The sequence below is a fragment of the Gracilinanus agilis genome, chromosome 1, assembly GCF_016433145.1.
Source record: "Gracilinanus agilis isolate LMUSP501 chromosome 1, AgileGrace, whole genome shotgun sequence".
Classification (NCBI taxonomy): Eukaryota; Metazoa; Chordata; class Mammalia; order Didelphimorphia; family Didelphidae; genus Gracilinanus; species Gracilinanus agilis.
This window is the reverse complement of record NC_058130.1, coordinates 53,664,565-53,680,303: the sequence shown is the minus strand read 5'-3', so window position 1 is coordinate 53,680,303 and position 15,739 is coordinate 53,664,565. Positions and strand designations below refer to the sequence as shown.

The 15,739-nt window shown below is 49.1% G+C and overlaps 2 protein-coding genes across 2 annotated transcripts in view; one reads left to right on the top strand and one right to left on the bottom strand.

The window, feature by feature from the left end:
- Positions 1–620: 620 nt before the first annotated feature.
- IL17RE (interleukin 17 receptor E) lies at positions 621–15,325 on the bottom strand. Its single transcript, XM_044675991.1, has 15 exons — positions 14,566–15,325; positions 13,980–14,100; positions 11,601–11,698; positions 10,801–10,954; positions 10,594–10,733; positions 8,893–8,961; positions 7,337–7,403; positions 6,362–6,537; positions 6,060–6,107; positions 5,873–5,918; positions 5,535–5,683; positions 2,940–3,008; positions 2,806–2,857; positions 2,623–2,730; positions 621–2,394 (listed from the first exon to the last, which is right to left on the bottom strand). Exons 1-15 carry the CDS (start codon positions 14,695–14,697, stop codon positions 1,742–1,744), a joined length of 2,082 nt encoding a protein of 693 aa, XP_044531926.1. The 5' UTR covers positions 14,698–15,325; the 3' UTR covers positions 621–1,741.
- CIDEC (cell death inducing DFFA like effector c) overlaps positions 14,252–15,739 on the top strand; it is a 46,468-nt gene continuing 44,980 nt past the window's right edge. The window contains exon 1 of the mRNA XM_044665359.1: positions 14,252–14,539. The gene's annotated coding sequence lies outside the window, so the exon portion shown is untranslated. The remainder of the gene's footprint in view (positions 14,540–15,739) is intronic.

Sequence of the window (15,739 nt, the reverse complement as noted above, 5' to 3'; positions counted from 1 at the left end):
GATAGAAAAGGGGAGGGCCATCCCAGAGGCCCTCCTCCAGGCTCTTGGTGGGATGGAATTATTCCATGAAATACAGTACAATGTTCATCTTCCTGCTGCTGACGTTAAGGAACACCCAACCCCACTTCTGCTCTTAAAGCCCTGCCCTCCTCCTGCCTTCCCAGCTTGGCACCAATATAGGCCCTGGGGCACTGATGGCATCCGGAGACCATGGCACTTAGCAGGGCCTGCTGTGACTGCTTTCTGAGTCATGATCACCCTAAGAGGACAACTGTCCCTTGTGGGTCTTTGCTCATCCCACGAGAGGGAGGGCCTCCTCCAAGCCCAGGACCCTGAGTCTTCCTTGGTAACTAGGTGCCATCTCACAGAATAACAATGTGAGATCTGGAAGGGAACTCAGCCGCTAGCCAGGCCACTCCACACCCAAAAGAATACTTGATTCTAACAAACACATTTGTGATTACCCAGCCTTGAAGCCCTCCAAGAAGAGAAACTCTCTCAGTGGAGGTCTCTGGATGGTGGACTCCAGGAATGGCTTTGTGGCTATCTTTCTCCTTATGTCTGTGACTCCCATCCACCCATCCTTCATGCTGATCTTTTAATAAAAGTTTACAAATGCCTTTTTTGGATGGTCAGCCCTTCACTTTATTTTGTGCAATACCTTTTTTTTTAATTGCATTTTTTTGAATTATGAGCTAAAAAAGTATCTGTGAACATCATGATTTCCATGTACAAAGACCAGAAAATTTAGAATATCTAAAACTGTGAATCTAGAACATCAGATTGTTATTTAAAATATATTAACAGTGTATTTTAAAATATTTTAGTAGCATATATTACATTTAACATATATTTAAAATGCTTTATTTTCGACTTAAAATTCTCTCCCACCCCTCAATGACTTTTTAAAAATGTTACCTCACACGCCAGTTGAATTCTCACTTTTAACCCAATAAGTCTGCTAAAAGAAGAGCCCAGGCAGTCATTGTCCTCCCACCCCAGCTTTCCAGAGGATGGAGGAGTGCCTCTTCGTCTGCTCTCCCAGAATATGGTCTCGAATTAGATAATGATTTCCTCCAGGCTCCCCAGGCATCGTCGGTCACGATTGCTCCGCCTAGCCCTAGCCCATCCCATCCTAATCCGTAAACGATGGCCTGGAACGGCCTCTCCTCCCCAGCTCCCAGGCCAGCTTCATGGCTCGGTGCCTTCCTCCGGAGTCCTCGCTATACCTTGGGGCTAATGGGGGCCGAGCAGGGAGCGCAGGCAAAGGTCAAGGGCAGAGCCGGGCGCGGCCGCCGGTACCCCTCTGGCGTCTGCTTCCCATCCCAGCTTTCCTTCCCCATTTTAGACCTCACCTCTCCAGCTGAAAGTCTTTTCCCTGGGATCCCGCCCGGAGATTGGGGGAGGGGAAACCTAACGCCTACCCCAGGTCTCTGAACCTAACTGAAGCGAGAATTCCCTCCCCAAGAAGAGAAGGCACTGGGCGCCAGTAAAGGCCTGTTTGGGGGGAGTCGGTGGGGCAGCCCCTCGCCAGAGATTTCCGAATCCCAAATCCTTTTGATCAGTGCTCCGAGCCTCCTTCCTCCCCACTTCCACACACGCCCTCCGTTGGAGACCCATTTCCGAGGCTCCAGATTGATGACGGGGAGGGGGCTCTTTGGCCTCTCCTTGGCTCGTTTCTCTTTCCAGGTCCCCTAGGAGGGGAGGCACGGACACGTTTGTCTACCTACGGCCTCCCAACTCAGCCGCTGTCCGAGCTCGGCGGTACGGTCTGAGCCGCCTCCCGCTCTAGCTTCTGGCACAGCTCTAGGCGGTTCCGCAAATAGCGCCGCCAATCCCGGGGGTCCGGAGGCCCGGGCCGCGGCCGTGACCAGAGACAACGCGGTCTGCTGAGAGCGTCCTCCGCGCCCAGGGCTCGGAGTAGCTGGGGCAGGTCGCCAAGCAGGCGGAAACAGGGGAGAGTGCGCAGCGGCCGGGGAATGTCCCCCTTGGCGCAGAGCTCAGTGAAGAAGGCCAGCATCGGAGGGCGAGCCCCTCCCGCGGTGCTCAGGCCAGGCTGGAGGCAGCGGCTGAGAGCGGAGCGGAATAGGTCCTGGGGGTCCTGGGAGGCTCCAGGCCCACCTCCCGCCTGCCAGCTGTGGTAGAGGTGACCGCTGTTCCGGCTCCAAAGGATCAGCACGGTGCCTCGCTCCTGGGCCACCCGGGCCTGGGCCCCGCACAGCCAGGGAAGGGGCCCCAGGCGAGCCACGCGCTCGCCCTCCCACAGGTCCAGGATCACGTCGCCACCGCCTCCCAGGGCCGCCCTCAACAACTCGGCCAAGGCGCCCACCAGACGGCGGTGGGCCTCCGAGTCCGCAGAGTAGAGCAGCAGCACTGGCCTGGGCCGGCCGGGGCCTGTGGGAAGAGGGGCGTCGAAGGCCAAGGGCAGAGCAAGGGCGCCGGAGCGCTCCCTCCCTCCCCTCTATCCCCCACGTCCAGCCGAGCTCTGGCCAGGGAGGCCCCCCAGGGGGAGGGGCGGAAGGACCGAAGCCACCTTTAGCCCTAGAATGGGGGCAGATTTGTTCCCAAGGGAGCCCTGATGCGGGAAGCCCCTTATCCCCAAAGCACGCCCCTCCACCTCACCTGTCAGCAGCCTCCTTAAGCCCCGGGCCTTCAAAGCCAGGACGGTCACCAGCAGGGCGGCCCCCATCAACAGCCCCAGAGCCACGAGCCCCAAATGCCTGTGAGAGACTGAAGAGGCCGGAATGAGGTCAGGGTGGGGCGCCCTGCCTCATCCTCTCCCCCATTCTAGGCCCCCAGACTTACCGTCAGGACACAAGCGGTGCCTCTGGGCGTACCTGACATCTGACCGCCACACCTGCCCAGGAGAGGGGCCCCAGTGAGAATAGGGGATGGAGAGTGGGAAGGGGGGGAGGGGCTAGAAAGCATCATATCATTACCAGAACACAACCCCCGGAGCTCGGGAAGGGGACGATGAGATCGGCCTCCACTGGGCTGGAACCGAGGCGCTGTGAGAGCGAAGGACACAGGGTTACCAGGGCTTGGGGTTGGCTTATTTGTAAAGAGCTGAGTTCAAATCCTGCCTTCAGGACTTCCTAGCTGTCGGACCTGGGTCCATAACACCTTGTTTGCCTCAGCTTATTCATCAGGTCTGGAGTCAGGAGGATGGAGGTTCAAACGTGGCCTCAAACACACCCTCAATGTGTGACCCTGGGCAAGTCTCTTAACCCCTATTGCCGAACTCTTGCCACTCTTCTGCCTTAGAATTGATACTAAGACAGAAGGTATGGGCTTAAAAAACAAAATGCAGTAGGGCAAAAATGGAGTAGAAACTAACATTTTAGACATATACCATATACTACAATTAGTTCAAAATATAAGTGCAAAGTGAATAGAAAAGGCCACAGAAAAGTTAGAAAAGAACAAGATTAAGTGCCTTTCCCAACTATGGTCCAGGGGAGAATTATTAATGAAAAAAAAGGTAAAGTAGATCTAAAAAAAATAAAATAGATCATTGTGATGGTGAAAAGTTGTAAAACCTTTTTACAAAATCACTGAAGAAAACAGGGGGAAATAATTGCAGCAACCAGCACCAGAAAGTCTTCTTGCCTGATGTGATTCTGTCTAAAATAGGTAGGTAAGTGACACAAAGACAAACTGCCAAAAGCCATTGCTCAAGAGATAACCAAAAGATGGGACTAAAAGGGTTCCAAAAATGCTGACAATTACAAATGACCATGTGAAAACATTCCTCCAAACACCAACACTAAGAGAAACGCAAATTAAAACTACTCTGGTTTCATCATTTAGCAGGAAAAACTGACTATTAAATGTCAGGAAGCCTGCCCCAGAGACAAAGTGAGTCCTCATGGATAGAGGAATGGCTAAAATTTAAAAAAAAAAAACCTATGGTAAACAAATATAATGAACTATAATAGTGTAGTAAGAAATGACAAATAGGAGGGGATTCAGAGAAACACGGAAAGAGTTACACGAATGGATGCACTGAGGAATCAGCAGGCCAAAGAGAAATGGGCATAATGACTACAAAGTCAAAAGAAAAGATTACTAAAAGGAAGACAACACTGAGTAAGTGAAGAAACAAAGATGATCCTGAAGAACAGATAAAATCAATCTCTATTGACTCAGCAGAGATTTGGAGTACTCCCAAAGCAGAATACAGCAGGTCATCCAAGAAGTCACCCCAAGACGTAATGTTTCTCTTTGTTACAAGGGACAGTTCCCACAGGAGGGGTAATGAAATGAAAGAACTGTGATGTAAAAATAAAAGGAACCAAAAGAACAAAGGTTTCCAAAAGATCTGTCTCAGTGTGTGTGTCAGTCTTCTCTTTGCTGAGGACTGCCTGGAAGGAGTGGGCTCAGTCTTCAGAGGGTAGAGGCTAGCCTTTTAAGACATTATTCTACAGTCGTTCTAGTAGTATCCTTTGGTACATCCCAAAGATGTCCAGATATGATACAACCTCTGAGTTATGTTGGAGGGACTGGGGTGAGAGATAGTGATGGCTGTGCCCTTGGTATAGAGCAGAGAGAGCATGTATGAAAATACTAAATGGGAGATGGATGAACAGTTCTCTAGACCAGTGACTGACCAAGTGAGGTGGGGGAAAAAAGGTTGGGATATTTGATAACTTGACTCAGCCTAGTAAGTTCACAGGTGTGTCAGGAAACTTAGGAAATACAGTTCTAAACAGATGAATAGAAGTCAGGATCCAAGAAAGATTCTTAACATATTTTGGTGCCATGGACTCCCTAGGTGACTGATGAAACCTATAGACCCTCTTCTCAGAGGAAAGTTTTTAAATGTATAAAATAAAATGCACAGGTTTACAAAAGCAATAAATTGTATTGAAATATAGTTATAAAATTTTTTTAAATCACAAATTAATGGCCCCAAGGTTAAGAATCCCTGCTCTATGACTTAAGTAAGAAACCTCCAAAGGCATCTGGTTCAACCCCTACACTAAACAAGAATAGCCTTCCCAGCATCCCTAACAAATGGTCATTCAGTCTTTGCTAGAAAACTTTAAGGGTCAGGGAGGTCACCACCCACTTTTGAATTGCTCTGATTATTGGTGAAGTTTTTCCTTATACTGAAATAAAATCTGCCTTTCTGCCTCTCCGCCACCTCATCCTTCTTCCTGACTCTGGAGACAAACAGAACAAGACTCTTCCCTCCTGCACTCAAAAACCTGACAACCATATTTCATACTAAGTCTTCTCTCTCCCTCTCCCTCTCCCTTTCTCCCTCTCTCTCCTTCCCTCTTCTCCTCTCTCTCCCTCTCCCTCCCCACCTCTGATGATGAGACAAACCATAGATATAAAGGAAGTTACTTCAGGGAAGGACTTGTCCTTGTTTTCTCCCTAATATTACTCCCCCAGCCCCCTCCCCACACACCTTGTGCTTGTGGCTAATTCTCAAGGGATGAAGGGAATATTAGAATCTGGGAGAACAGGGGAAACCAAGGTTCTAGCCACTGGAGGAGATAGACTAGTGTAGGCTTCAGGGCCTGTACCTGGCTGACTGAGTAAACCGGCGGCTGCAGATCACCATGCTCCACCCCTGGGTGGTACCAGGCAGCGCTGAAAGCAGCTGGGGTCTTTGAGGAGAAGTGCAGGACGAGTTGTTGGGACTGGATAGCCATGCTTACATTCCAGGAGGAGGCTATAAAGAGGAAGCGTGTGGGGCAAAGGGCAAGTCCCAGAGAGTCACAGAGGCTGAGTTTGGCACAGGCATTTAGGAAGGGGCTGGAGATGAGAAGCAAAGCTGGGGCTCCAGGACTGGTATGGTCATAGCTGAATGAAGGTTAAAATGATGGGTTGGGGTGGAGATGGGGGAAGATCACGTGCTCACCATTCCTGTGGGGACATTCGACATGGCTACTATTCCCAAAAGAGAACTAGGGAACAGAGGAAAAGAAAGTCACCAGGATGGAGGTGAATGGGGGAGAGAAGCTCATTTTGTGTGATCTGCTCAAACCCTCTTTAGCCAAAGCATCAACTCTTTTCCCTCCCAGAAACTTCTGCTGCTGGAGACATACCTTGAAGCAGAGATGTGGGTGCAAATCCACCTTCTCCAAGATATACCACTATTAGGAGAGAAGAGAGTTAGACAGGAGAAGTTCTGAGCCCCAACAGCTCATCTCTAGCTGTGGGGCCACAATGTAGTAAAAACTTCCTTAGTGATAAAGATGAAAAAATCTGCTCTTTCCCTCTGTCTCCCTCCCTCTCCCCATCTTGCTCTCTCTCCTGTCTCACTCTTTCTCTCTGTCTCCCTCTCCCTCCTTCCCTCCCTCTCTGTCTGTGTGTCTGTCTTTCCCCACCTCTCTTCACCCTCCCTTACCCGATCTGACTCAGAGACTGTGGCATTGGGAAGGTCTTCACATGGACTGTTCCAACTCTGTTTCTGGCATAGGGAGGCCTCTAATTTCACTGGGCAACGCAGGTCTAGGGTCATGGCCATCTGGTCCTGGCAGCTGTAGTCAACGAACTTAACTGACCTCCAGAAGTCCATGCTGTCTGTGGGCAAAAGTCTCCTGGTGAATATGTTTGCTCACCCACAGTCCTGTCTCCCCTTCATTCACCAATCCCCAGATCCCCTTGCTCCTTCCCCAGGTCCAAGATGGTTTCTCCATTGTGGTGCTAATAAGAGGGGCAAATTCTACAAAGCACACCAGGCCATTCCACTGTCCTTCATACCTGACCCAATCTTGGATGTAATAACTCTCTAACATGTACCCTCTGCTTCACACAGGCTAATCTTCCCCTTGGCACCTCCCTCTCCCACCTCCCCACACAGGCCATGTCCCAGCTCTTTGCTCTTATCAATTCCATTCTTTCTCCACTAACTATTCAGATACTATCCATACTCCAAAGCCCAGCTCCCCTCCCTCCTCTCCCACAAGGCAGTCCTGGACAGCTCCTGTCCACTTGATTCTTCCTTCTTTGAAATCCTAGAGCACTTGCAGCTTGTGCCATACAATTTATGCCATCCTTATTCACTATCTTGTACTGTGAGCCATTTCATCCCACTCATTCAAAGAGTACCCACTGAGTGAATGGCACTGTTTATCCTGTCTCCCCATCTAGGCTACAAGGAGGAAGAAACCTGCATACCCACCAAGGGTTCAACATTTATCAACTGACTGATTGGGGTGCCAAGACACAGGTGCTGCTACATCTTGTCTCCTGCTCTTAAAGTGTAAAACCAGAACAGATCCCCCACCCATCCTGCTTCCCAAGATCCAATGATAATGTCATCTGGAGGAGTTCATCCTTGGAGTGAAGGGCTGAGAGGAGATTTGTGTTGGCCACTCACAGACTTCAGGCTGGTCCTTCAAGGGGCATTGCTTCCTTCGTACACTGTCCTGGTGCAGGTATGCTGCCTGATGGAATGAAGGGAGTGAGGGCTGGATGCATTGAGGGGCAGACTTCTTCATGCCACCTAGACCCCAAACCCACCTTGATCTAGTCCCATTACAATCCAATTCTCTGGGGTCAGAGATAAAGAAGATTATGCACTCAACTTCCAAGAAAGGGGCACATATGAATCAAGAAAACCTAACTCCTTAAAGAAGAGGGAAAATTAGTAGTAGTGGGAGGCAAAATGCAATATGAATAATAATAATAGCTGACATTTAACTTCCTTTTTTCTACTAGAAACTATGTCACATCTGTATTTGTTGCCACCCTCACCCTTTGGGCTCCATCCCCCCACCTCCAGCCTCAGTTCAGCAGTTCCTCCTAAGGCATTCAGTGCTCTCATGTTACCTCCACCTTCCTGAAAGGGACTTCTCAGAGCCTCTAATGTGGTGCTCTCCTCAAGCTCAATAGAACTTCTGGCTTCCAGCCTGGTATTCTCACCCTCTGCATTTAGTTTATTCACCTATACACCATCTGTTATCCACCCATCCCCTTCTCCTCCACCATGTTACATGGCTGCAAAATCTTTCTCTCCTTTTCCATCTAATTTTACCACTAATCCATGTGAAGGTGTGAGGAGGAGGGGAACTGTGGTCACTTAAGTCAAGACCATCCCTTCAAATTATCCCAGGGGAGACTAGACCATTTCCACTTCTGAACTCCCAGGACATAGGAAGGACATGATAAATGGTTGTTGATTTGTTCTTTATTTTTATTTTTATTTTGTTTTAATTTTTCTAAAACCCTTACCTTCTGTCTTGGAGTCAATACTGTGTATTGGCTCCAAGGCAGAAGAATGGTAAGGCTAGGCAATGGGAGTCAAGTGACTTGCCCAAGGTCACACAGCTGGGAAGTGTCTGAGGCCAGATTTGAACCTAGGACTTCCCATCTCTAGGCCTGGCTCTCAATCCACTGAGCTACCCAGCTGCCCCTGGTTGTTGACTTGTTGACTGACTCAGCATTCTGGTCACTCAAGAGCCAAACCAGCCTCTAGGTTAGCCCTTGATTTGGTGCAATGTGTCGAATTGAATAAAACACTGGAGTCAGGAACACAATCTCTCTAAGCCTATCTAAGGATAATGAAGAGTGATACCCATCCTGAAAAGTGATGGACTTAATATGCAGAATTAGGTACACATTTCTGGACATGACCAACACTTTAAGAACTTGCTTTGCTTGACCATTCTTCATCTGTAAATTGGAGACAATAAAGAACCTACCACACAGGGTGATAAGGATCAAAGGAGAAAGAATGAACAAACAGAACTCTGGAAACCTTAAAATGTTCCATAGATGTCCAGGCCCTTCCTTGACATCCCACAGACAAATGAGAACGGTGGCTGCCAACATGGAGAGGATGAGGACCAGGGACAGTTGGTAGATCATGGGTACTATGGAGAATTAAATGTACACTTCTGCCCCTACCAAAGTCTCAGCAACACTACCACTCACCTCTATGCACAGACAGGGCAGCAGGAACTCATAGGGAAACTGGACCGTATGACCTCCGGACACAATCTCCTGTAGGAGGAGCAGAAAAGGAGGGCCAGGAAGATGCCTAAGAAAAGGCATGTGCATTCCAGACCAGTGAAGAAGATCTGAAAGCTTAGGGCCTGGGGTGGAAGAAAGCAGGAGCCAGGCTTGAGAGTGGTCAAATAGACCTAATTTATCACACTGCCAAATTCACTTTCTTTCTCCTCAGAAAAACTGCTCTGCCTGGGAAGGGTCTGTATTCTGTGTTTAATAGTCTGTTAAGGCCCATTCTCTGCTCTGGCTCAGGGAGCCTGACAATTAAATTACCAGAGGATTAGAGACTGGGACATTGAGACTTGGAATGGAATGTCCTACCCCCAGGGCTGCCCACAGGGCTCAGACTGACTTCCTTGATGTAAATAGCCAGAATCAGGAAGCTGGCTGGACACTAGGATCACCAGGATATGACAGACGTGACATATCTGTAATCCTGGGATGTCAGAGGCAACAGCTGTGAGGGACCAGCCGAATGAAGTTTATGGGAGCCCTGGGGGATAAGCCAGAACCTGGTGGAATTTACCTTGAAAGAATGGGGGACAGAGAATGCCAGAAATAGAGCAGTTTGGAAGAAGGAAGGATGAGGAAGTCAGAAGGCCTGAGACCTAGTACCAACTAATCACACTAGCTCATTGAATGACCAGGATTACCAATGCACCTCTTCTGGCCTTAATTCTGCTTATCTATGAAATGGGATTAATAATTCTCCTTGTACGGAAAATGAAGAATTATACCCATCCTGAGAGGTGATGGACTTAATATGCAGAATGAGACACATTTCTGGACATGACCAACACAGGAATTTGTGTTGCTTGACCAAGCCTAGTTGTTAGGATTTGCTTTATCTTTTTTTGGTAGGGAGGAGACATAGGAAGATGAAAAAAAAAATGCTTGTTAGTTGAAAAAAAGTAAAATTTAATGAAAAAAACCAAGACAACCAAAAGTAATCCCTGTACTAGTTATTAGCCAGTGGCTAATAACATGCATCAGAGAAGCAGCTAGGTGGCTCAATGAATAAAGAGCTAGGGCTAGAAATGAGAAGTCCTGAGTTCAAATGTGAACTCAAATATTTCCTGGCTGTGTGGCCCTGAGCAAGTCACTTCATCACCACTGCCTAGCCCTTATCCTCTTCTACTTTGGAATCAATACTTTGTATCCACTCTATAATGGAAATTAAAGTTTTGTTTTGTTTTTTAATGACACTGGAGTGGCTTGATATTTCCTTCTCCGGTTCATTTTACAGATAAGGAAACTAAGGTTAAGTGACTTGCCCAGGTTGGAGTAAGTGGTCCTTGTTAGAAGCCTGTGGACCCAGGTTAAGAAGCTCTACCATAAAGACATTATTTTCTCCAGGAACTGGCCTAGTAGAAAGAGTGCTTGGCCTTGGAGTCAGAAGATCCAGGTGTGAGTGGGCAGGCAGTATGATTTAAAATCACTTTACCTCTCTAAATCTCAGTTTCCTCCTCTGTAAAATGGAGATAATCTATACCTGCACTGCAGACATTATGGGTTGCAGTGAAGAAAGCACTTTTATCTACAAAGCAGGATTGTTTCCTTCTCCCTTTTCCTGGGAATGCCCCCCAGGGACCTTTGGGGGCTTCTGCTGGATCAGCTGCATTTTACCTGTTTGTGGAAGGGTCTCTTCAGTTCCTCACACTCAAGAAGCCACTGGTGGCATAGCCTCACGCTGATGTTGGGCCCCGGCGGGGCTGTGACCTGAACGGCCCTCTCTCCGGGCAGCAGCACAAAGGAGAATGCAGGTCCTGGAGGAGAAGACCTCTGAGCCCTGACTCCCAGCTCAGAACAAGCCCTGGGCAGTCCATCCCCAGCCCCCATGCCCACCTCTCTGCCAGGGGGAACCATGCTGCTGGGGCATTCCGTCAGCCCCCTCTGGAGCACTGAGCTGGGTCCTTTTTAAGCGCAGCCCAGAGCTGGGCACTGCTGGGAAGGAGACGGCCAGGCGGCAGGCTCGTAGCCACTTCCCCTGTGGACGGAGAACAAGACAATCTGGGATGTGCCTAGGCCCAGCTGTGTTATTATTATTATTATCATCACTATTATTATTATTATTATCATCATCATCATCATCTTTAAACCTTTATCTTCCATCTTGGAGTCAATACTGTGTATTGGATCATAGGTGGAAGAGTGGTAAGGGTAGGCAATGAGGGTCAAGTGACTTGCCCAGGGTCACACAGCTGAGAAGTGTCTGAGGTCAGATTTGAACCCAGGACCTCCCGTCTCTAGGCCTGGCTCTCAATCCACTGAGCTATCCAGCTGCACCCGGCCCTGCCATCTTCTGAAGGGCACCTGACCTGGTTGGCACTTCATCCACATTTGTTAGTGATATGTGGCCCATAAAGCACACTAGCCCAGAACTACAGGTCACAGGTCTGACCCTGTTCTCCTGCTGATTTGCTGTGTTGCCACAGCAAGTCACTAACAGCCTCAGTTTCCCTCCCTGTAAAATGAAAAAAATGATCCAAACCATCCTTCTGTCTAGACCATGAAATAATGGGAGGAGACGACCCATGCCAGGTTGCTTTCGCCATGAAAATGTTACAGAGATCAGCGCACAGACAAGAGGCAGAAGGAAGAGGGCTGGGAAAGTGGAGGAGAAGGCAGTGTACCTGGACAGTGCGGGGCAGCCTGGGCCTCAGGCAGAGCTGGAACTTAGGGAATGTGTCGGATTTTCGCACTAGAAGGTGAAGCCGGTACTTTCGCAGACCTGAGGATGGGGTTGAGAGAGCAAGTGGGTCCTCACTAGGGATGGACAGTCCCTTCAGGGAGCACAGGACCCTCGAAGGACAGCTAGAGGGACCTCTGACTCATTTTACAGATGAAGAAACTGAGGCCAGGAGAGATGTTTGACTTGCCCAAGATCACACAGCTAATAAATGTCATGGGCAGACCTCTGTTGATTATCTCCTGTTTTTCCTAGAGGTATCTTATTTATACATAGTGTTTGCTTGCTATCTCCCTCATTAGATTGGGAGCTTCTTGAAAATAGGAACTGTCATGCCCAAAGGGCACTAAAAGACTGTCTACCCTTTGATCCCGCCATACCACTGCTGGGTTTGTACCCCAAAGAGATCATAAGGAAAAAGACTTGTACAAAAATATTTATAGCCGCACTCTTTGTGTTGGCAAAAAACTGGAAAATGAGGGGATGCCCTTCAATTGGGGAATGGCTGAACAAATCACAGTATCTGATGGTGATAGAATACTATTGTGCTCAAAGGAATAATAAACTGGAGAAATTCCATGTGAACTGGAAAGACCTCCAGGAATTGATACAGAGTGAAAGGAGCAGAACCAGGAGAACCTTATACACAAAGACTGATGCACTGTGGTAAAAATCAAATGTAATGGGCTTCTCTACTAGTAACAATGCAATGATCCAAGACAACTACAAGGGACTTATGAGAAAGAACGCTACCCACATTCAGAGGAAGAACTATGAGAGTCGAAACACAGAAGAAAAACATCTGCCTGATCACATGGGTGGATGGGGATATAATTAGAGATGTTGACTCAAAATGAGTACCCTACCGAAAATATCAATAATATGGAAATAGGTCTTGATCAATGACACATGTAAAATCCAGTGGAATTATGCATAGGCTATAGAACATGAATCCTATAACCATGGAAAAATACTCTAAATTAATTAAATAAAAAAATTTTAAAAATTTTAGTTTTCTTTGCCTCAGTAATGGACAAATGATTAAAAAAGAAAGAAAATAGGAACTGTCATTGCCTTTCTTTGCAGCCCATGAATTTTGAACTTCCATCTGGCACACAGTAGGTGCTTAAAAAAAACCCTCACCTTCTGTTTTAGAATCAGCACTAAGTACCAGTTTCAAGGCAGAAGAGCAGTAAGGGCTAGGCAATGGGGGTTAAGTGACTTGCCCAGGGTCACACAGCTAGGAAATGTCTGAGACCAGATTTGAACCTAGGACCTCCTCCTGTCTCTAGGCCTGGCTCTCTAACCACTGAGAAACCTAGCTGCTCCTTGTCTTAATAAATTTTTTACTAAGCTAGGTTCTTCCATCCTGTTTGATCCCAAATCTGACTAACACAGTCTATAAAAGTGTATAGAAAGGTCCCCAAATCTAAGTTGAGGAGTACCATTTAAAGACTGCAAGAGGTAAATTTAGGCTAAACAAAAAGAGGTCCTGCTTGGGGACAGCTAGGTGGCTCAGTAGATGGAGAGGCAGACCTAGAGACAGGAGGTCCTGATTTCAAATCTGGCCTCAGACACTTGTAAACCTGGGCAAGTCTCTTAACCCCCATTGCCTAGCCCTTACTCCTCTTCTGTCATGGAACCAATACATAGTACTGATCCAAAGGTGGAAGGTAAGAGTTGTTGTTTTTTTTAAAATGTCCTTCTTTACTTAGAAAACTCAGGAAGGACAACTTCATGACTTAGAGAATTACTGAAAGCTAAAAATATGAAAAACTTCAAATAAGATTTGCAAAGACATAAATGGCAAAGTTGGATCATTTTGGCACATCCTTAATCTGCTTAGATTCACAACTGGCAGGTGAACATGGTCTTCCCCAAGTTACATAGTAGAAAGAGCAATGAACTGAGACGAGGAGGTTTAGGTATTAAGTCCTGCCTTAGCCACTAATTAGCTCTGTGACCTTGAACTAAGAACATTCCTTCTCCAGGCTTCATGCTTCCTCATCTAGAAAAGGAAGGCATTGAACTAGAAGATCCCCGAGGCGCCTGCTCACTCTAAAACCAGCAAAATTTATGAGGCTGTATCCCCCTGGGCTCCTGTAAGAGACAAACTGGGACTCAATGGATCCCCATTTGAACCAAGATTTCCGATCTCAACCCCCCATTTCTAACATTATTTCTCAGGATGCCTCTCCTTCCTTCCCTAAGGAGGAATGAGGAATCGGATAGCCTTAGTGGCAGCCCAACTTACCCTGTAGGAACTGCCTGGCCCCAAAGGGGGGAGGTCCTGCACAAAGAAGGGGGAGCCTGGGCTCCATACCTGTCGTGTTCAGAATGAGCTGGGTGTGGAAACAGGGCAGGCATCGCCAGATCAGAGAACACTGTGACCTTGTGGACAAGCCCTGGCTCTGGTGAAGGCTGAGGGCAAGATTTTCTGCAAGGGATCAGGAAGGGGGACAAACACTGAGGACTCAGGGCAAAGTACCTCGGTCCCAGGGACGTTTACTTCTCTGTCATGAGAGTAGAAACTAGTTAGGGCTCAAGAATGGGGAGCACTGGGGTCTCTGAGGACTTCAAAAGAGTATTTTAAAAAGAGAGAAAACACTCACCGATAGAACTGTCATCCTGCCATGTTTGGGGGCCAGGGTGGAAAAGAAGGAAAAGAAGCATTAATATAAAGACTGGGGGAAATAACAGCCCGGATCTTGATCCCAGACTGCCCCATGGAGGAGTCAGCAGGCTTCTCTACTGGTCCCCCCCCTCGCCCTCCCGGGGATCTGGAGGTGCTCTCCTAACAGCCTGGGAAACAAGCAGGGACCTCAGGGGCCGGAGACGAGGGGGCAGCGGGAAAGAAAGCGGAGAAGGACCTCAGGAGGGCAGGTGGGTCCAGTGTTTCACGTCCTTACCGGGTGGGAAGGCTGAAAACAGGGGGCCCCCCACCAGCTCACTCGCGATGGCCTGATTCCCGCAGATAGAAAGAGACTGAGGAGGAGCAGGAAGGGAATGAGGAGGGGAGCCACCGGCACCAGGCTCCCCATGGGCCTCGGGAAGATCAGCGCACCGGGAACATGGCAGCATCGCTGGAGACGGGCTGCCTGGTATCCCTCTTCAGGACGGGACGCTCCCGCCCGAGCCTGCCCCTGCGCCTGCCCTGAAGCTGCTCAGCAGCCGGCCAGACCACATTCCTTTTCTTCCGAGCTAGGGCTTGTTCTGGAAGGGAGGGAGCGTTGCCGCTGCCGCAGCCGCTTGCAGCTACTGCCGCTGCTGCCGCCGCTGGCTCCCGAAGGACTTGGCCTCTGGGGGAAGAGTAGGTAGGTGGAGGAAAGGGTCCAAGGCGAAAGGAAGGCTGGGCTGCCCCGGCAGATGGAGGAGTGTCTGTGGAGGTTGGCTCCCGAGCCCTCCGCCCCCGCCTCAGCCAGCCCCAAGCTCCGCTCTTTTCCCTGATTGACTCACATTCCGCGTCTTTGAGGAGAGCCGTCAGCAGTCCCGGACACAGCCCTGCGCCCCCCACCCCAATTCTAGGAGCCCCTCGTGGTCCCGCCTCTCGATATCCCCACCAAGAACGCCTTTTCTTCCTCCCGTTGGGCTCCGTCCCTCTTTCTGGTCGGGGTTCTAGGTCCGAGGGACTCCGGCACCTCACGGCCCCATATCTCCACACAGCTGACTTAGACAGTTCCAAAATTGGCGGCTGAGCGCCCGGGCTAAGGGAGGGGCCCCGGGACCTCACTGACCTGGTTTTCTGCGGTTTCCTGTGCTGGAAAGAAAAGGTGGGGGGCCGACAAGGTTCCATCGTGTGTGGGGACCCTGCCGCCCCACAGCTTCCTCCTTCGAGGGCCTCATTCACGCGCCCCATTCACGCGCTCTTGGCCTCCACCTTTCACAGTCTGGGGACATTTACCGGGCTGTCTATCATCCTGAGAGGATGGGGAGTCTGCTGAGGCGGCTGAGAGAACAGAGAAACTTGGGGCGGAGTGGTGCAAGAGCCCTCGATCTAGACCAGGGTCATTGGGGTCCAAATCTCGTTTGTGCTTTGTTGTTCCCTCGTGTCCCATTCCTTGGGACTCCATTTGGAGTTTTCTC

Bases quoted from the DNA above. Each gene is read 5' to 3' on its own strand.
- IL17RE (XM_044675991.1), bottom strand. From the start codon at position 14,697: ATGGGGAGCCTGGTGCCGGTGGCTCCCCTCCTCATTCCCTTCCTGCTC. The intron at 14,101-14,565 runs GTAAGGACGTGA...CCTTCCTGATCC, and splicing joins GTTTTCAGCCTTCCCACCCG to CTTGCAGAAAATCTTGCCCT. The intron at 2,395-2,622 runs GTGAGGTGGAGG...CTCTTCCCACAG, and splicing joins CTTAAGGAGGCTGCTGACAG to GCCCCGGCCGGCCCAGGCCA.